Source organism: Trichoderma camerunense (assembly GCF_050948025.1).
Source record: "Trichoderma camerunense strain CBS 138272 chromosome Unknown V8C40scaffold_24, whole genome shotgun sequence".
NCBI lineage: Eukaryota > Fungi > Ascomycota > Sordariomycetes > Hypocreales > Hypocreaceae > Trichoderma > Trichoderma camerunense.
The window spans coordinates 300,017-318,405 of record NW_028145346.1 but is presented as its reverse complement, the minus strand read 5'-3'; the positions used below and the strand labels follow the sequence as shown (position 1 = coordinate 318,405).

Sequence of the window (18,389 nt, the reverse complement as noted above, 5' to 3'; positions counted from 1 at the left end):
TGCGAGATGCTTTGCATACCTCATGTATAATCAGCACGTAGAATTGATTACATGCAATTCCCCTTTTGGGCTTCGTCTAGTGTAGTGAAGGCCACGATATCCGGTGGCAAGGAGGTTGGCCATGTGGAATCATTTCTTTTCTTGCTATTAAATCACAGCCACACATAACCCTGGGGAAATACACGTATAAACCATTAAACATCATTTACACGTATAAGATAGAACCATCCATGCAGCTTTAATATCATCTGCTTGGCGTAGTACCCACCTACATCTCCCTTGCCTCATGTACAATAGCAGCACTTATATAGAAGTCAATCGTCATCATCATCATAGACACTGTATGCATACTCCTCAAATCAAATGCACTTGATATATTTCTCCTTTCAGGGCCTTGATTGTCATCGAACGCCAAAGGATTTGAAAGTTTCAAAAAAAATTGTAACCCAACCACAGCTTAAAAACACCATGGGTCGATCGAGATTCCCATCTTGCCCTAGTCCCTTCCACCGTCCGTTCCGATACTTTGAAAACCCAAATGATTTCGTTGCTATCCCTCCTCCACCTTTCGTCCATCCATCCCTCCCTCCCAAAGAAATTGTACTTGAAAGATGACAGATGATAAACCAACCTTGTGAAAAACCCCGAATACGCCACCGGGCGCCAGAACCCCACTGCATGTGACAAAAGGTTGTTTGCCTTTTGTCTTGGGTGCTACCGGTTCAAGTGATGATAATGATAATGATGTGATGTAGAGTAGAGTGTTTTTGGGAGCAGGTTAGAGTCCCTTTTACTCCTCCACCGGGTAGAGGTGGCTCCCAATGTCCTTGTTCATGCGAAACATGTCGACCTTGGCCTGCTTAAACACAGCCTGCATTTTTTCGTCGCAGCGAATCTGGCGCTTGTCCTTGGGATCTTGAAGATCGTTGGCCTTGATGTGCTCCCACAGCTTCTTGACGACTTGAGGACGAGAGAGCTAAAGAAAGGGGGAAGAGGAAGAACCCAAGTCAGTATAGTGTGCAATAAACATAATCCAAACCAACTCCTCTGCTTTGCTCTTACCTGGGTTTCACCGCACAGCTCTGACAAGGTAGGACTCAGGATAAAGGGCTTCTGGAAGCCGCCGCCAGCCTTGCGCTTGGGAGCAGAGTCTCCGCTGGCGTCCACCTCGCTGTCATCGTCGTCGCCGACCTTTTTGGCGCTCTTCTTGCGCGGGGCCTTCTTCTTCTTGGCCAATCGCGCTTTGTCGCCTCCGCCGCGGGTGGTACGGCTCCTCGCGAGTCTGTTTTCCTGCGCCTGGAGCTGAGCAGCCAGGCGGGCGTCGGCATCCTCGGTGGACGAGGACCGCTTGGTCTTCTTCTTGGCTGGCTCGGGGGATGCAGAAGGGTCGTCGTGCGACGAGGTGCCATTGGTGGCTGACCGTTTGTTGCTCGGGGCATCGGGCATGGAAGAAGGGGGTGCGTCGCCCTGGTCAGCGCCAGAGACGGCGTCGAAGCGCTCCTCTATCAGCTTCTTGATGGCATCCTAGAACACACGCCCGGTAGGTTAGTTTAGAGCTAGGGCATGCTTGATTTACTCTCCATGTTTTTTGCTTGCTTGCCTTTTGCTCGCTCAAGTCCTTGCCGCCCAGAGCATTCTCCAGGCCCTGGCGGACCTTTTTGCGCGAGATGGTCTCGAGATCAGCAGTGGAGAGGATGTCGTCAATGATGGCGGTATAGCGCTGGTTCTCGTCGGAGGACACTGCGGCAGATGCTTGTTAGCCATCGATCGGATGTGATGCCATTGTCACCGATTCGATTCGGGACGTTTGATTGGCCCCATTGGGATGATGATGGACAGAGCAAGGTCAGGTCGGCGAATTAAAGGGAGACGCAAGACGGGAAAGGAAACAGGGATTGAATAGCAGCAAAGACAAATAGAGATTCGTAGAAAACAAGACAAGAACAAGACAGTAAACGCACATGGGAGACTCATGTTGGCCGCGTGATGCACAGGCCTGTTTGGTCAGGTCAGGCTTCGGGGGATTTGTCGCGCGAAAAGAGGTGGAGCGGCGCGCGCTACACGCCAACAGAAGGAGCTTCAGTTTCGGATCGGATCAGAGCAGGGCAAAAAGGCGAACGGACGAGGCTGGAGCGACAGACGGACAGGACGGGAGCGCGCACCAGCTCAGCGGTCTCAGAGCATAGCCTTGCGGGTTGCGCGGATGCTGGTTGGAGCAGAGGCCCGATGGAGAGTCGATTCACAGCTCAAGTCTCTTCGTCCAGCTTTTTTTTTCTTCTGTGTCTGTCTGTCCAGCGCTCTCGTTTGCACGCGGGGCACTTGGCCGGATGCGTCGATGCTGGGCGGGTTTAGCAGAAGAAGCAGAAGAACTCGACGGAGATGCAGCAGCTCAGGCGACGCAGCAGAGGCAGAGGGCAAAAAGGTGCAGCAACAACGAGATCCAAGGGCTTCGGTCGGATTCTGATGCTTCTCTGCGCTGGCGGTTTTCGGGTCGGTACGTTGCGGGTGCGGTGACGTTCCCCGTGCGACGGATAAAGGTGGATCACGAGGCTCCCAGAAGGTCCAAAGGGCCAAAAGCCGCTGCGGCTTAGCGTCAGCCCTCTGGAGCGACAGGGCGCTTGATTGGGCTCGGCAGGCGGTTTTTTACAGGGGGCGACAGGGCGGTTCAGGTGCGAATGCCAGGGCAAGTCAGTGGGCTGCTGCACCTACGATTTTGTGATGATCGAACTCAACTGCCGGTGTGTGGGCATGGATGAGGGATGGTTAACAGACGAGACGAGACGAGATAACTGGGGGATAATGGTGCAATTCTTCATCAATTGTGAGATAAGCAGACGCGTGAATAATGTTAAGATAAGCCGCACGAGACAGCAGCTTGGATCAGTACATGTACATGTCAGCCGAGCAATGGAAACTGTCCTGTCTGTCCTCCACTGTCAGATCAGCTGTGGTTGACCGGCAGTTTATGTACCTTAGCCTGTTGGGCGCTAAATAATTGGTCAACATTTACTTGATGCAAGTTCATGTTTCTCTGTCTCATAGGCTCTGGGTACTCATTCATTCGCGTTGGATTCTATCCAGTTAAGCGCTTAATTGCGTTGCACAGGCTTCAGTTACAAGCTCACTCATCTCTGTTTGAAGTCCTGTTTGTGTTCCGCGTGGCTGTTACTGTGGCTGGTCGGTGAGCTGCAAGGCGCATGATTGTACATGTGGCTAGCTGATGCGTGCATTAGCATGTAATCTCGCGGATATTGGGCATCTAATAGCATTGGATTGATCCAGTGAATCATTTTCCAAAAAACACAGACACTGCACACTGTATGTAAATAAATATACAAAAAGGTGCATGCATACATGTATATGCGGCTGATTTTATTGTACGCTACCTATTCCAACTACTCCCTGCTTCACATCACCATCAAGACCGCAGGTACTTGCAAATCGGCTCTCCCCACTGCGGTGCGCCCTTGTACCTCCACATGCCCGGCGCATTGCCCGTCTTGAGGCCCTCGATTGCATCTGCCACCTGCGGCCCCAGCCCTTCCTTCTTGAGGCTCTCTACCGGGTACAGATATGTCTTGAAGGAGAAGAGGATGGCCCGTGTCTTGGGCAGCCGGCTGAGCGTCTGGAGCTCGATGCGGGCATATGTCTGGGGGAGGGAACGGAGATTTCAGGTCAGCTAATCGAATACACGTATATGCGAGACATTGGATTCCGGTTTTGGGCAAAGCCAACATACCTTGCTCATGTCTATTTCTTCGGTCGTCACTGGCTCATCGCTCTTGTGCTGGTCGTGTCTGTCGTAATGGAACAAATCGCTGTGCGTTTGCATAGACCACTTGTATCTCCATTGGTTAACCATACATGCATGATAATACAAAAGTGAATGAACAGGAGAAAAGTCAAAAAAAGTTAAAAATCCAGGACTCACATTTGTCCGCTTCACATTCCTGCCCACCTCAATCTTGCTGAAGAACCGCTCCATGCTCGGCCCAATCTTTTCGTACGACGGCACCGGCGTGTGAATCTCCCTCAACAGCTTCCCGACCTTTGTCGACGGATCAAAGCCCGACGGGAAGCAGCACACAAAGGCCACCGCCCGGTGTCCCTCCGGCTCGCCCATCAGAAGAAACATGTCCTCCTCCACCGTCTCGCCCAGCACACGCAGCGCCGCCGCCGCATCCTCATCCTCCGGGGTCGCCGTGGGGAATGACCGGCCCGTTACGAGATTGTCGAGATGCCGGCCCTCGTCTCGGAGCTGGAACATGGTTGGGAAGCGGGTCGGCAGGTAATCTCGGAGGAGAAACTGGTGGAGCTCGCGGACGGCCTCGACGCCGGCGGGGAGACAGGCGTGAACCATGTCGCCGTGCTGGGCGATGATTTGGCGGCGGAGGGAGACTCTGTCGAGGTATTCCGAGTCGATGGTGATGAGCTCCGAGGGCGAATCTGCTTGTAGTGCTTTTGTTTGCGTGAGTTTAGTCCTTATACATGTATGTTTATGTACGGAGACTTGACTCACCCATGGTGATGTGAAATATGGGCTTGAATGGTCGGTATTGGTTGGGCTCAACTGCCCTGTAGTCCAGGCCATTCAACGGCTTAATCTCTAGAGAATCCTTGGATGATGCCTTTGTAGGTTGTTGAGGGCTGGCTGCCGACCTGTTGCGACGTCCCGATGAAGTCTACATGTCCAACGAAGTGGCGTTAGCTGGTGTCGTCTCATCAGAACAGAGACTGCATGGTTTGTATGCCGTATATATGGACTGGGCTGTTCCATACAAGTGTATATACTGCGCTTATAATGGCCAAGACAACTCCAAGCGCCATCAACACAGGAGACATTGTAATCATCTTGGTGAGATCACCGGGAAGAAACTCGAGAAGTGAGCCCATGGCTTCAATAATTGCGCTTTGCTTCTTAAAAAGGAAACAAGAAGAAATAAGCAAGAAAATCCGCCTAAAGAACGCCCTTCAAATGCCTGCAATCATTAGTACCTGATCTGCTGGTATTTATATCTTCAACATCACACATACCAACGAGTATTCATAACGGTCGCCGCTGTCCAGGTATGGTGTTGACAACGCCAGACTGCATGTACCATGCAATGCTAGCATGAATCTACAGGGAAAAAAGCCCTTCTCTCGTTCGTCCTGCCCGATATAGGCAATACCACTACACAAAAAAAAGCCACCATCTCCACAGATCTCTCTCAACCCCGCCAATCCGATCCGGCCATCCTCATTCACTCTCGCAAATAGCGTCGAGTATTAAAGAACCGGGTTATCTTGTCCTCCTCCACTTCTCCGGAAATCGGATATATACATGCAAACAGCAGTTTCTTGGTAACATCAAATGGGATGCTGTTCGGAGAGGTTTCATGTCTACTGCCTAGTCTTATCTAGCTTGCTGGTCGCAGTATGACGCTGAGGTGAGATCCCCAGCTGCGTTACAATATCTTGTGTATAAGATAGCTGTGTAATACCTATAGGTAGGTAGGTACATATGTTACGATATCCATGATCCCGAAACGCCGTCAAAACTCCCATCACCAGGAACCTATACCCTCATCTATCCTTGCCAATCGGTTCATCGATCAAGCGTACCAATAAAAAAATGAAAGCCCAATTCGCACCAAAATGCCCGCTCCTCACCCCATGCCCATGTAATGTAATCAGTCTCGGGGAAACTCCCACCAGATCTCCACAACCTCATCCATCGCCTCCTCCTCGCCATCATAATCCAAATCCGCAACTCCGTGATGTAGAAACACCTGCCGCAAGTTGCCGTCCACCTCTTCGGCGTCAATGAGCCTGTAACTCTTCTTCTTGCCTTCCTCCGTCTTGTCTCTCATCTTGCCCATAGTGCCCTCGTAGTTCATGGCCGCTTCCCATGTCCCCTCGATGAGATCCATGTCGTCTTGGCTTATGCCGTCTTGGTATACGCTGATGCTGTATCCGTTGGCAAGGACAGTGTCACCGTCGAACCTCCATCGTTGCAGGAAGCAGTCTCCGCAGAAATCGGCAATCTTGGCCATCTTGTCGACTGGAGCCTGGTGCCATGACTTCCAGTGGTGCAGACTCAGTGGGAAAACGCCTGATTCATAAAACCCGCTCATGTCTCCCCTCATATCAAGTTGGTACAGCCCGGGGATAGCCGTCAGCTCCGTCTGTGTATAGTTGTGTATGCAGCCGCTCAATAGTCCGTCACCTTCTCTCGTGAGGCTCTCGGCAAGACAGTCTTCCAGATGGGCATCGAGCTGCTGCATCAGGGGCATGCTCATGAAGACGCCGGCTCCCCCGTAGGCCATTACGCCAAAGTATTCCACTGCCCCTGGGCTTTCGGTGAGGCCGCCAATGTATGTTGGCACGGTCGGATCGTAGCTTGCTAAGAGTTGCGTAATTGAGTATGGGGACGGGAAGAAGGTATCGTCGTCGATGATGACAGCCCACTGGGTGTCATGAGTGGCGTAGTCGACTAGATCGCGGATGATGGCAAAGTGTTGCTCATTGACGTCGAAAGAGCAGTTCCATGGCCGGATAGCTGTGAGGCTCATATCGTAGTTGGCGTACATTGACTCCAGAGAGTCTAGGTCGTCGTCCGTGGCGGATTCGTCAACAACAATTGCAAGGAAAAGCGCACCCGTTCCAGACATCCAATGAGAAAACTGGGAAACTGAGTCTTGCAAGCGAGAGAGCGTCGTCGCTACGCCGACTATGACTTTGGAAAGATCTGCCACGGGATATGGCTCTGCTACCTGAAGCGTAATGGGTTCACAGGATGCAACTTGATCAGGCGTATCTGATGGTGAGATTCTTCTGCATTGATCATCGAGGTCCAAGATGTCTGCCTTCGATCCCAACAATGGGCTGTCGACTTCGGAGACTGTCTCTCGTGAATTGGCATCCGAGCTAAAAACACCGCGAAAGCAACGCTTGCGAAATATGACATTTCGAGTTAATCCATACTCTTTGCGCCTCAGATAATCCAGCTCTGAAGCACAAGGCTTGACCGAATGGAAGCCATCCTGCGCTGAAATCGCAATGCCTAGGTCAAAGGGAAGCTCATATTGTCTAGTTCCTTTGTTGTGCTCTCTTTTGGCAAGTAGAGTAAGGAGAAACACTGTGGACACAAAGACAATGAGTGTTATACCTCGGTGTGAAATCGGCGAGTGGCAGCGCGTGATGAGCATCCTGGGATCATGCAACAGTCATGACCCGTATGTAGACACGTGCTGGTCTGTTATTTTTTAGGTATTGTAGAGATAGACTGAGAGTATTAGTATAGATGTGTATCGGAAATTTGTTCCGCTAAATCTGAATATGAAATATAGCAGACCGTTAGATATAATACCCTCCATCTCCTTACTGGTCCAGTGTGTTAGGGGAGTCCTCCAGGGATACCCATACTAGCAAATGCCAATACATGCACCATCATCTTGTTTCAATATTGCCCCTAGCAGATTGCATCTTGATTCTTTGACATCTAATTTGCACGTAAATGTTCCGATTTTGCGTTTGATAGCCCGCAATGTCTGTTGCTCCACAGATGCGATAAACCAGACGAGGACGCGCGTGCCGGCCGTTTCAAGGCCGTGATAGCCGGGGTTGGCACTGGTGACGAAAAAAAAAAAGACGCTATAATTGCCAAACCCCCTCAAAACAGGGACGAGTTATAATTGACAGCCGTTGATGAATGTCAGGGATCAAGAGAAGCTGGGGAAGAAAGGACAGAACCCTGTCCGGGATGGATCTTGGATGCTCTAGACGGACTTTGTGAGGTCTTGCTAGAGTAATCTTCCACTCACGCGACGAATCTGCCTCTTGCATCCCACATTCCGAAAGCCAATGGGGCATTGCTTGCCCTTAGATAAATCCTATTTGTATAAAAAGGATTCAACGGGCATTATTTAGTTGCATCCATCGCCGGTTGAAGAGACGAAAAAATGCCGGTGGTGACGTGCATGTACGCGCAATCCAATGCGCCAAGAAAAAGGGGGCCCGCCCTCGATTGTGATGTTCACTCCACATGCAAAAATGACGAGGCCCGTTTCAGGCGCTTGGCATCTGCTTTTTCTCCTTTTGTTCGAGTAAATTGAGCTTTGCGGCTGTGTTAAGTCTTTTGAGATTGATAATTTTAAGCACGAGTAACGAGTCAGGACACATTGAAGGCTCAATGATAAGATCAACTCGACTAACACCTACACGAAACAAGAACCATCATCGACATCATTCCAGTCCAGAGACTTTAGAGAGTATCTTCCTCTTCTGAATATGACATCGGCCATTGAAAAGTTTTGAAAGCGACAGCGCCCTAGCATTGCCTTTTCCAATACATTTACCGTCTTTTCTTCATCATTTGCATCCACCACGACCTCGGCTTCTCTACTAAGGGACTGGCCTATGTAATCACAAATAGGCGTTATCCGCGTGATCCATTTCTCGAGGGCATTTTCCAGCTCATCTTCAACCCGTTCGGTTTTCGAGGGTTGCTCCGCAATAATCCCGAGCATCGAAAGGTTGCCAAGAATACCATCCCAAATATTCGGGTCCATTAGGAAATCGGGTTTGTAAAACGCTCGAGTCGGCCGTAATATGAGGATCATTTTGCGGATTTTCTCTCTTGCCTTGGGCAACTTGGCGAGTTTAGTTTGACCAGTACTGCAAAGCCCGACTAACATGGTAGCATCGTCATATAAGATATCCGTCACCTCCTCAGTGATTTGTCGACAGCAGAGAAAGAGGCCAGGGAATGCGCTCCTGCTACTAGGATAGAGCTCGTACATGACCCTATTGTTACCGCAATCTATCGAAGTTTCAGACTCGCTTTCTGAGCCCTCTTCAATCTCGATGAAAGGGGTGTCGCCAATCTCCTCCAGGCCATGATGAGGGTGCTCATTTAGTTCTTCGGACCAGTCGAAGCGGTTTTTACGGCACACGCCACTAGAGACATCAATGAGAGGCTTCTGTGGGATACAATATCGGTAGATCTGTCGGCGAATCTCTAGCGGAATGGCTAGGAAAGCGCTCGAATTTGAGGAGGAAATAGATGAAGCCATATTCTTTGAGTAAACGACTTTTCTTCGTGAGCCGAAGACATCTTTAAGATATGGCGAGGTTCAAAAAAGGTAGAATCTATGTATGACTGATGACGGTTCTTTGTCGTCATGCGTACAGTTTATGCACGTTAGCCACGGCTACTAACTCTCTATCTACTGGGCCGACACTTGCTTCATCTACACTGTACACATTCCATTTTATACATCGCTCATCCAAGCCACCCTGCCGAACGTGCATCTACGCCCATTTCACCTGCTGCCATCCCTTGATGTTAGATTGCCAGCTATCAATCAGCGCAGGCAGCGAGTCCATAGTGAGAATGCTCTTGATCTCGTGCTCACCATCCAAAATGAATCTCTTCAGCTTTGGCTCGAAATCCCTCGACATGACTTCCGTCTTGAGCTCTGAGATCCAGCTCTGGCCTTCCTTGATGCTCGCTTCGGCGGTTGTCTGCAGCTCTTTGAATTGAGAAGCCAAGTCCTTGGGAAGGCCGCTCTTCCCAGACCTATCTCGCGCCTTTTCTCTCTCATTGTGGTTCAAGATCCATTGAGAACCAAGCTTAATTGCCGCTGTTGTATCTCGAAGCATTGTTATGTTGTGCATCGAGCCCAGCATCGTAATCGTACGATCTATTGAAGATTCCTTCTCGTGCAATATCTGATTTCGCTGGCTCGCAAGGACCAGCTTCAATGCATTGATGATATGCGTCAAAGCGTCGGAGCTATCGGAAGATCGATCAAAATCGACACATAGAGACATCAAGGTACAGATGAGGCTAACGGCCTCAAAGTACAAAAGTTCAGATCGAGTCATTTCGTCATCAGGACCGGCCAAAAACTTCGGGAAAGAGTTACTGAGGCGCGCCAATGTCTCGATAACATAAATGTGATCGTATTCCAAGCTCCCGGCTGATGATTTATAGCTAGAGGGAGGTTTATAGGCCAGTAGTTCATTGAATGCTTCCGATAACAGAGACAAGTGGCACCGGCGATTCTAAAGGTTGTTAGGATCAGATTGGATGTCGGGCAGGAGTTGGGTAGATAATGCTTCACTTACTGATGGGGCTGGTCCGAGCCTGAGGTTAAGATGCATCGGCTGGATTGTACTGCTGTTCCATGATGGAAATGACCCATAGTCAATTGTCTGGATGAGATGTGATTCATCATCCACCTCATCTGTATATATTGTCAGTTTACCCAATGTTTCAACGAGTGCTGAAAACATAAAAACATACTGAATCGCGGATCTGAATCCAACTCATGTGATGTTTGTCCCAAGAGCCTTTCGATCCTTCGCGCCTCTGCTAGACTCATTGCCCGTGTACAACTCATCCGAAGGCGATCAATATACTTTGGTATTCCCATCACGCTGCTGTAGCTTCCTGATTCAAATGCATCGACCAAGCGCCGAGGCATCCTGAGCTTCAACGATATCTGGTAGTGAGATTGCAAAAGGTCCATGAGATGGCTTCCCCAACTATCATAAGACGACAGGAGCGCAGGGGCAATTGTTGATAGGCGATCGTAGAAAACAGGCCCGAGAGAATCGATAATGGTACGTTTGACGCCAATAACATCCCAAACATCGGCGGCCCTGTAGGCTGAACCAAGACGTATGTGCAGTTGTGTCAAAAGGAGAGATAGCTGACTGTGACCTGGATTCTGTGCGAGCTGGTCATCTAGTAAGAGAGCAGCGCGAATGAGATGACGTGCTGCCTTTGATTCCAGTGGCTGACCAGTCTTTGCAGGACCGTCGAAAGCCAGGTTAAGGCTGCAAAAAGCTATCAGTATTGCAAGTTCTGGAAGCACCTCGGTCTTGATTTTCGAGTTGTCGCCATCGGATTTCGTAATTGAGTCGTAAAACGCCACGCTTGCAGCAGAAAGCCGCGAGAGGCAATTGTTACACAACGCTGTTTTCACCGTAGTTTCACAAACGGTACATTGAAGCTGTTGATCTTGGCCTCTGGATTTCGTTTTCCGGTGTGTCAAAAGCAGGTACTGTGTTTTTAGAGCCAACAATCTTGTGAAAGCTGCCTTGAAGTTTTTCTCATCGCCCTCTGCCAGTCGAGGCAAATGATCAAACGCGAGATATTTCAAGCCGTTCGCATCTAGGCTTTCCATCAATGTCTTGACATCACTGAAACAAGCAGGACTAGTATACTGATCATCAATGTAGTGAATCAGTTCTCGAAGTCGTAGTGACGAGGGGCGACCGTCCAGCAAATCACTTTCTTCACGGGGGCCGAGGTTGAATACTGCCAAGACTCTTGCTAGTAAGATGTTGCGTCTGTACATAGGTCGCATGTGCTCAGACGACAACAGTTTTGCAAGTAGTTTCTGAACAACGCTCGTAGATCTCAAGGTGATAAAGTTAGTATACGTTTAAGGTTATGGAAAGTTAGGTTTGAGGGACACATCACTTACTCGGGGTCGGCATCCTTAATATGTCCTGCAGCATCAATTATATGCCGCCACACAGCAATGTCGGATGCGAGCAAAGTCAATTGTCCATCAGCATCGCAATCGGAGAGACAATCCTTGCAAAGGTTGAACACAGAAAGCCAGTCGCCATCTCGACTGAACTTGGCAATTGCGCGAAGGGCTACCTCTTTTCGGCCTTGGCGAAATTGTGCGGCCGGAGAGAATACGGGACTGGAGATGAGCTTGAGGAAATCTTGGGGGGTTCCATGTGTCTCGACAATGTCATAGAGCAAGAGAGTCTCTTCTTCGGTCTTGACACGTCTTGGGGTAGGCTTGGCTGCTGCCTCGCTTGAGTTTGCTTCAGCCTGGTGCCAAAGCGACGATTAGAACTGGAGTTGATATGAAGGAATCTTGAGAGGTAAAACAATACCTGTTCTGTGACTTGGGCAGCTCGCTCAATCTGTTTTTGGGCCAAGGTACCGTACAATTTCCTCTTATCGGGTGAGGCTTGAGGACTCATCTGTGCCCACGTTAGCATCTAGTACACAAAAAGATCTGATAGGGTTATCAACTCGCTCAAAATTATGACTTACAGAAAGAAGGTGCGTGACTACAATGTTCCAGAACAGCATGTCCCTGTCCTGTGGAAAAGAGCGGTCGATGATGGCCGCAATCTGCATCGTGTCAGTTCCCTCAAACGATCTCAAAGCCGTTTATCGGCCAGCAAGAATATGAGATGCTGGAGCTTTACCTGTTGAGCGCTAGCCAGGTCCCAGTGAAGCAAGCATGATTCGAGGCATCGAGTTGCGGCAAACTTGTCCTTCGGGGCAGCCTTGACAGCACGCACTCTCAACGGACCCAGAGTCTCGACAAAATCGTCCTGGTCCAGCAGATTTGTCGTGGCCCATTCCAACAGATCAATAGCATCTACGTCTTTGACAGTGCTTCCCTCCTTGACAAATTTCCAGACGGCGGCAACCGCAGCAAACTTGGCAGCGGGATCATCCAGCTGGCTCTCGGCGCAGATTTTGACGGCCTGTATCGTGTAAATACCAGCTGGTCAGCTCCGTACCTTTCTTTTACAGAGAGCCTCGACACCTGCAGTTCTGAATCGCCAAGCTCACCTCATAATACTGGTCGTTGAGCGTCTTAGCTCGTTTCTCGGCCAGGCGGATCACAACAGGCCAGTTGCCGTCTTGAAAGGCCGACTGGAGCTGGAGATCGACTCCATTCTTAAGCCGAGGTCTTTGGCGATTCATGAGGAGCGTGTTTTTGGGAGTATTTGGCTGCACGCTCTCAATCGCTTCCAGAATTCGAGGCACCAAAATGGCCGTGAGAATCGTTGAATGGTTTGGAGGGGTCAATTTGGAGAGCAATGCTGATCTGAGCAAGGCTGACAGCTTAGCCACGGATACCCCACCATATGTGGCTGCAGACGTGGAGATGTGGCGCTTTTGAGACGAGGCTGTCACTACCTAACCTACATACACAGTTTACGATAGTTTCAACTGCTATGGCATGATAATTACATGTGCGTTTGGCTGTAATCAGTTCAGGAGACTTGTACTACAACAGCCAAAGTTTCTTCATTGTTTATTACATCATGATATGTCCGCCATACGGTGTGAGTTATGAGCCACATGTTTCATGGATCCTTCTCACGTTTAGCACTAAGACGGGAAAACGACGCAACATAGTCGGATGTTGCACACGATATGGCTAGATGAGTACTCGTATGTGTTTAATCCATGGCGAAAGCAGAGCAGAATCCAGGAAATCGTTGCCATTTGCAATCAGTCGTGGCGCGGGGTTTGTCTTGCTGCATATTTAGCTAATGTCATGCTGTGTTTATTGATCGTCTCTATTGGATGGATGCCTGTATTCAGCTAACACCCCTGTAAAGCGCGTAAAATCCTACGGCGTAAAGATGGAAAACGACAAGCTGGGCACTTCTCCAACCCGCCAAATATTGAGATTTTACTTCATTAGCCATTCCCGGTGAATGCTGATATGCCAAAATGTTTTCAAGAGTCCTGTTATGGCTCTCCATAGTGTCCCTCTCATCGGCCACTCTTCCCTGGAGTCAAGGTGATGTGACACCAGGTCTCAAGACATCCGAATCCGTGTCCTTCGACCCGCTTGCTGTCCTCGCGATTCTCTGGAACCCACGTGCTTCAGTGAGTGCATCGAGGCTCTATTCTCAGCCTCATCGCTCCGAGGCCAAGCGACTGCGATGGCCGCATCTCATGCAGGTTGGCGCAGTAACTGTGCCCGTATCTGTACTCGTAGGCCATTTTATACGCAATTACCGTTCTATTCATCCCGGGTTGGAAATGTTCATGGGCAACGTGGACAATCTCAACGTCAAGTCAACAATTGGCAAAGTAATCAACTTGTTCCCCACACTACCCCTGAGCGGCAGTGAATCGAGCTTCGTCGACTCGCTGGCATTTCGTCCGTCAATGTACCCAAGGAACGATATTATTATTGTTTCACTTTTGCGGCCGGGAAGAAGGGCATTAGCGGAGAAATACGTTGTCTCGGAGTCGCAACACGCCAACACGAGATACAGAATGAAATGGCTTCTTGGCAAAACTATCTTTGGACTCACTGAGATTATTATGGGACTATTACTGTCAGGCGGACTGGTATTCAGTGTCTTGCTAAACGATATTTGGGGTGTAGTGCTTTTTGGGACCTATTTAATACATTGGCTGGCGTCGACCGCAGTCTCGTTCTGCCAATTAGTTGAATCGGATACGTGGAAGGCAGAGTTGAACATCAGACAAGACGATGAAATTGTTTTTGCCATTTATGAGCGGCCGGCCGGCGGTTGGGTTATTTTTAAAGGCACACAGGAGACTATGGAGAGATGGGCCCGCACATCATGGTGGTTTGCGGACAACAAACTGCATAATAAACTAGTCCACTGGTCTTGGATGATAACCGGTCTTCTGGCAGCTCTCGCTTCGGTTGCCAACATGGTCAATATGACGGGCTACATGCAGCTAGGCTTCCTCGGAATCCTCGTGTACGGTTCCCTGGCTGAGCTTTGGCTGACTGTCGTGGATCAAATGTTTCAACCGGAATCAATGAGTTTTCTTGGCCCATACAGCACACGCACGGTGGCGGCCAACGACAAGAAATACAAGAGTATCATACAGGCTTGCCTCGGCGTTGACGATGCTCATCGTCTCGGCAGTGTGCCATGGACTGCACTGGGACTGCTTCCAAACAGAGAACCGTTTTTGGCTTTGGAAAAATTGATTCGGAATTTGCATAATGCTTCTTGTGCAAATGGAGGTGTTGCCGAAGAAAATTACCTCGATAGCGCCCTCTCCGAGTTTGACAGCTCGTGCAAGGAGTTGCACCAAGATGAGGCGGACTACTCGCAGGGTATTCGCAACGAAGTTGAGAGTGTGTGGCGAGAGCGGATTGCAAATCAAGACGGGCAACAGGGGGAGACGGAAGTGAAGAAAATCTCAGTGTAAAAGGTTGCCATGTACTAATGCAACCATCTTCATTCAGACTACGCTAAGATTGCTAGGATCACCTTTGACGTGCAAAATAAACTTTGAGAGGCGATAGGGAAGTCACTAGTTAAGGCATTTCGAAGCGAACTGTCAAAATTGTGAAACAGTGTAGTTTGTTGGGATCTGTTTAGAGGTATATGTACATATATGTATCACCCAGTTCTTTAGTAGTTTTCAATTAGCAATTTCTCTTTGATGAAAAATTCTTTTCCTTGTGCCGCACTTCACCTCACAATAAGACCGTTAGTTGTAGATGAAACCACTAATTCGGAGTTGGTGTCGTGATAACTACCTGGGAGGACATCATATGGAACCTGCGAAGCTTGTTCGGCGAGACGTCGCTGCTAACGAGGAGGTCCACCAATGCTGTTGCGTTCTGATACTGCACTTAATCGCCGTCAATGCTATGCATGAAAGTAGCTCAGTAGTGTTTTTAGCCTCCATAGTCTAGATCCTGAAATTCTAGTCTTATGCGATCTAACACCCTTAGCAGTTGGATCTTTATATGTCTCTAATTTATATAAAGCTACGAAACTACCATAGGTTTTTAAGCTCTAGGAAACTCTTTAATCAATATGTTTTAGTCTCTGTATCAAATTAGCTTCCAATACGAGATAACCAACGATCTCTACTAATAATTCTCTCTTTCCGCCAGTCGTTCTTGTGGCGTTGGGGAAAGGATATTGCCTCGTATTGAAACACGAGCGACTTCCTTGACCTGGTGTCCAATATTGTAGATACCTTTTTAAGTAAATCGCGCGATCTGATTCTTTCTTTATTGAAAAGGTCTGCTTCTCGCGTGAACCGTGCCTGGGGCGTCTGTCTATTTGGCTTCGTCCATCCGGCCAGCAGTTTTGAGAAGTCAGCCGCCAGAATCAAGCATGTGACGTCCCCTTGTCCTAGCGTATCAACAGCACTACTCAAGTACTTTATGCCTTCCTCCCGGCTTTTTATGTCGTAATTTCGAGAATTCTGGAACTTGTTGGACTCAGCCAGGTGGTGTCCTGCTAGGAGATTGGCGGCTAAGACGAAGGCGCGAGTGGTTTGATTAAACGTAAGCGCAGACTTCTGGGCCCTGCAATGACCTTCTGTCAACCTCCATAACTCCATTGCATCCTTCAAGATATCTTCAGTCTGAGACCCCTTCTTTCGTGCCGCCGAGTAAGTAGAGTCAGACAGGACAGCAATCCATTGCTCCATCGCGAAGTTAGGTTTGGGATTATTGACAGTAGTGCGAAGATTATCATAGTGGTCTTTCAGATGATCATACTGCTTTTTCAGTATTTTGTTATTGATCTCAAACTTGCCTTTCCAGTGTTTGGCGCAATTGGATTGCATGTTCAATATGATGCGATGGTCTCGACCGATCATTTCCCCAAGGATGTGTATGGATTTCCAGTATGCGATACCAATTGTGTGGGTTAGATGTCCCGCCGGCGAGGCCTGCCTCACCCACGGGACCTTCTGCTTTGACGAGGCCTTATTCTTTGGCGAAGTTTTCTTCTTTGGCGAGGTCTGCTTCTCTGCCAAAGCCTGCTTCTCTGCAAAGGCCCGCCTATCTGCTAGGGCCCGCTTAATCGCCAAGTCCAGTATGTTGAGCAAGGACTGAACGATATCTACTAGCGGATGCTTCCCTAGAAAGTGCTGGAGAGTGCCTCGTATCTCGTGCAAAAATAATTTGAGAAAAAGGAAAGGCATAGCAACAGATGATCCTGTCCGAATGTCTATAACGATAAGACAGACCTTCCAGAAATAGACCAAGAAATGCGGACCAGGGTACCGAGCGACTGCCTCTTGCTTCAAATATGCAAGAAGATCCGTGAGTGATGAGTTGACCTCTTTGTGCAAACCCCAATTGGTCAGGTAGTCGATGTTGGACCAATTGGTTTCGAGCTCTGACCATGCCTGGTATCCAGTCGAAACTCCCGGTGGAGGAACAAAATCAAGGTCGTTATAGGTCCAGCTGTTGTCGCCCGCTCCAAATAAGCCTCTGGTATAAACATCGATGGAATGAAGCATAAGTTCTTGGTCGCCGTAAGGCCTCCCAGGTACAATAGTCATCGGAGCTTGTGAGTTTATGTATCTCATCGCAAGCGTGGCGGATTGTTTAACGAGGCGCGCTCGATAAGATTGGGCTGGTCGACGCCTATCAGCCTTTTCAAGGTCAGAAGCAGGCCTTGACCTATTATTTTTTCTTAAACCTAGTTCGCCAGAGAATTTCTTTTGAAGTGTTGAAGAGCTGGATTTGTTAGCTAAGAGCATTTCAATCAATTGGAAGCCATTTAGAAACATACGTAGCAGTAAAGCTATACAAAACAGCCATTACAAACGACACCTCAGCGATCGTGTGATCCTGCTCAATGTATAGGCGCTGGAGATATGGCTTCGCATCGGCCCAGTCAAAAGTGGTCCTCTTTCTTGGTTTCTTACGTTGGCTGCTCTTCTTTGCTTTCCGCGGTTGCTTTTGGGACAAGTGATGCTGAGCGGAGACAACAGGTATGTCTTGCGTCAATCCAGAGGCGACAGAGAGATTGTGCGACGCTTGGAAGTTAAAAGTGTTTTGAGCAAATGGGAGTTGGTTCACATCGCCATGGAAGTCAAAGGAGCCTTGGTAAATAGACTCAACATCACCGTCTCCTAATATGTTGTAGGAAGAATTATCGATGAAACTGTACGAAGATGATGTTTGCCCGAAGCCTGATGGTCCCGTACCAACGTCAGCTCCTGTGAAATTGGACAATATGGCGTTCTGATCAGTGTAACACTCGAAATGTGGACCAAAAAAATCAGGCTGGGTGGCAGCGTCGTTGAGTGGCTGTAAAGCACCGTCTGCCCAGGATGCAGCGAGGTTGGCGTCAAAACCTGGATGCTGTTGATTATGCGCCATGTTGGAGAGGGTTGCAGGATCCAACAGCAACTCGCCAACCTCGTTGTCGGGATCAGTGTGTCCGAGGTGCAGGCTGAATTCATTTATCTCAAATTCTGACATTCTGCTAATTGAAGGGCGCGGCTGCATGGTTTGAATCGCAAGGTATTGACAATGGGATGAAAACGGGACATTGAGATGGAAAGTTATGAGGGGAATGCAGCTGGGCAGACATATGAGTAGTCAGTCATACTGCCACAGCCAACGCATACACAACATATCGTGCCTTAGCGTGGTTCGGTGTGCATATGCGACACTATGAGTGGCCGATGCTAAACTTCCTGTGATATCCTGCAGCCTGTTTGACCTGCGTTGCGACGCCCTGATTGGCTCGATGCTAAACTTCCAACATCAAGGCTGAATGAAGTGACGTATCATCAGTCGATGCTGGGGTCCCTGCCTGATGATGTTGGAGGACTTGGTATTTCCTCTCTCGAAGCCATGGGGCTGCGA

At 49.0% G+C, this 18,389-nt stretch overlaps 7 protein-coding genes across 7 annotated transcripts; 1 reads left to right on the top strand and 6 right to left on the bottom strand.

Annotated features, from left to right (window-relative positions):
• Window positions 1–702: 702 nt before the first annotated feature.
• On the bottom strand, window positions 703–2,183 carry V8C40DRAFT_123597 (SWIB/MDM2 domain-containing protein). The gene is made up of 5 exons (XM_083210968.1): window positions 2,124–2,183; window positions 1,962–2,057; window positions 1,601–1,740; window positions 1,063–1,524; window positions 703–976 (listed from the first exon to the last, which is right to left on the bottom strand). The coding sequence occupies exons 2-5, from the start codon at window positions 1,972–1,974 to the stop codon at window positions 791–793; spliced, it is 801 nt and encodes a 266-aa protein (XP_083068113.1). The 5' UTR covers window positions 1,975–2,057; window positions 2,124–2,183; the 3' UTR covers window positions 703–790.
• Window positions 2,184–3,223: 1,040 nt separating this feature from the next.
• Window positions 3,224–5,113, bottom strand: V8C40DRAFT_257371 (heme-dependent oxidative N-demethylase family protein). The gene is made up of 6 exons (XM_083218483.1): window positions 5,035–5,113; window positions 4,780–4,979; window positions 4,520–4,682; window positions 3,932–4,458; window positions 3,740–3,838; window positions 3,224–3,649 (listed from the first exon to the last, which is right to left on the bottom strand). The coding sequence occupies exons 2-6, from the start codon at window positions 4,891–4,893 to the stop codon at window positions 3,419–3,421; spliced, it is 1,134 nt and encodes a 377-aa protein (XP_083068112.1). The 5' UTR covers window positions 4,894–4,979; window positions 5,035–5,113; the 3' UTR covers window positions 3,224–3,418.
• A 329-nt stretch (window positions 5,114–5,442) lies between these two features.
• On the bottom strand, window positions 5,443–7,919 carry V8C40DRAFT_257369 (uncharacterized protein). The gene has a single exon (XM_083218482.1). It carries the CDS (start codon window positions 7,188–7,190, stop codon window positions 5,673–5,675), a length of 1,518 nt encoding a protein of 505 aa, XP_083068111.1. The 5' UTR covers window positions 7,191–7,919; the 3' UTR covers window positions 5,443–5,672.
• Window positions 7,920–8,086: 167 nt separating this feature from the next.
• Window positions 8,087–9,192, bottom strand: V8C40DRAFT_257367 (uncharacterized protein). Its single transcript, XM_083218481.1, has one exon. It carries the CDS (start codon window positions 9,054–9,056, stop codon window positions 8,199–8,201), a length of 858 nt encoding a protein of 285 aa, XP_083068110.1. The 5' UTR covers window positions 9,057–9,192; the 3' UTR covers window positions 8,087–8,198.
• V8C40DRAFT_257365 (N-acetyltransferase B complex non catalytic subunit-domain-containing protein) lies at window positions 9,108–12,834 on the bottom strand. The gene is made up of 8 exons (XM_083218480.1): window positions 12,602–12,834; window positions 12,229–12,513; window positions 12,071–12,151; window positions 11,908–11,997; window positions 11,481–11,842; window positions 10,292–11,412; window positions 10,114–10,232; window positions 9,108–10,050 (listed from the first exon to the last, which is right to left on the bottom strand). The coding sequence occupies exons 1-8, from the start codon at window positions 12,734–12,736 to the stop codon at window positions 9,295–9,297; spliced, it is 2,949 nt and encodes a 982-aa protein (XP_083068109.1). The 5' UTR covers window positions 12,737–12,834; the 3' UTR covers window positions 9,108–9,294.
• Window positions 12,835–13,370: 536 nt separating this feature from the next.
• V8C40DRAFT_257362 (uncharacterized protein) lies at window positions 13,371–15,253 on the top strand. The gene has a single exon (XM_083218479.1). The coding sequence runs from the start codon at window positions 13,496–13,498 to the stop codon at window positions 14,966–14,968; it is 1,473 nt and encodes a 490-aa protein (XP_083068108.1). The 5' UTR covers window positions 13,371–13,495; the 3' UTR covers window positions 14,969–15,253.
• Window positions 15,254–15,607: 354 nt separating this feature from the next.
• Window positions 15,608–18,061, bottom strand: V8C40DRAFT_283676 (Clr5 domain-containing protein; the record flags this gene model as incomplete). Its single annotated transcript, XM_083222007.1, has 2 exons — window positions 17,305–18,061; window positions 15,608–17,249 (listed from the first exon to the last, which is right to left on the bottom strand). Exons 1-2 carry the CDS (start codon window positions 18,024–18,026, stop codon window positions 15,608–15,610), a joined length of 2,364 nt encoding a protein of 787 aa, XP_083068107.1. The 5' UTR covers window positions 18,027–18,061.
• Window positions 18,062–18,389: the final 328 nt, after the last annotated feature.

Coding starts and splice junctions, on each gene's coding strand:
- V8C40DRAFT_257371 (XM_083218483.1), bottom strand. CDS start 4,893: ATGGGCTCACTTCTCGAGTTTCTTCCCGGTGATCTCACCAAGATGATT. Junction 4,683..4,779: donor TAAGCGCAGTATATACACTT/GTATGGAACAGC, acceptor TTGGACATGTAG/ACTTCATCGGGACGTCGCAA. Junction 3,650..3,739: donor AAGAAATAGACATGAGCAAG/GTATGTTGGCTT, acceptor TCCCTCCCCCAG/ACATATGCCCGCATCGAGCT.
- V8C40DRAFT_257365 (XM_083218480.1), bottom strand. CDS start 12,736: ATGAATCGCCAAAGACCTCGGCTTAAGAATGGAGTCGATCTCCAGCTC. Junction 12,514..12,601: donor TCAACGACCAGTATTATGAG/GTGAGCTTGGCG, acceptor TACACGATACAG/GCCGTCAAAATCTGCGCCGA. Junction 12,152..12,228: donor ACCTGGCTAGCGCTCAACAG/GTAAAGCTCCAG, acceptor GACACGATGCAG/ATTGCGGCCATCATCGACCG.
- V8C40DRAFT_257362 (XM_083218479.1), top strand. CDS start 13,496: ATGTTTTCAAGAGTCCTGTTATGGCTCTCCATAGTGTCCCTCTCATCG.
- V8C40DRAFT_123597 (XM_083210968.1), bottom strand. Junction 1,525..1,600: donor AGGACTTGAGCGAGCAAAAG/GCAAGCAAGCAA, acceptor CGTGTGTTCTAG/GATGCCATCAAGAAGCTGAT. Junction 977..1,062: donor AGCTGTGCGGTGAAACCCAG/GTAAGAGCAAAG, acceptor CCCTTTCTTTAG/CTCTCTCGTCCTCAAGTCGT.
- V8C40DRAFT_257369 (XM_083218482.1), bottom strand. CDS start 7,190: ATGCTCATCACGCGCTGCCACTCGCCGATTTCACACCGAGGTATAACA.
- V8C40DRAFT_257367 (XM_083218481.1), bottom strand. CDS start 9,056: ATGGCTTCATCTATTTCCTCCTCAAATTCGAGCGCTTTCCTAGCCATT.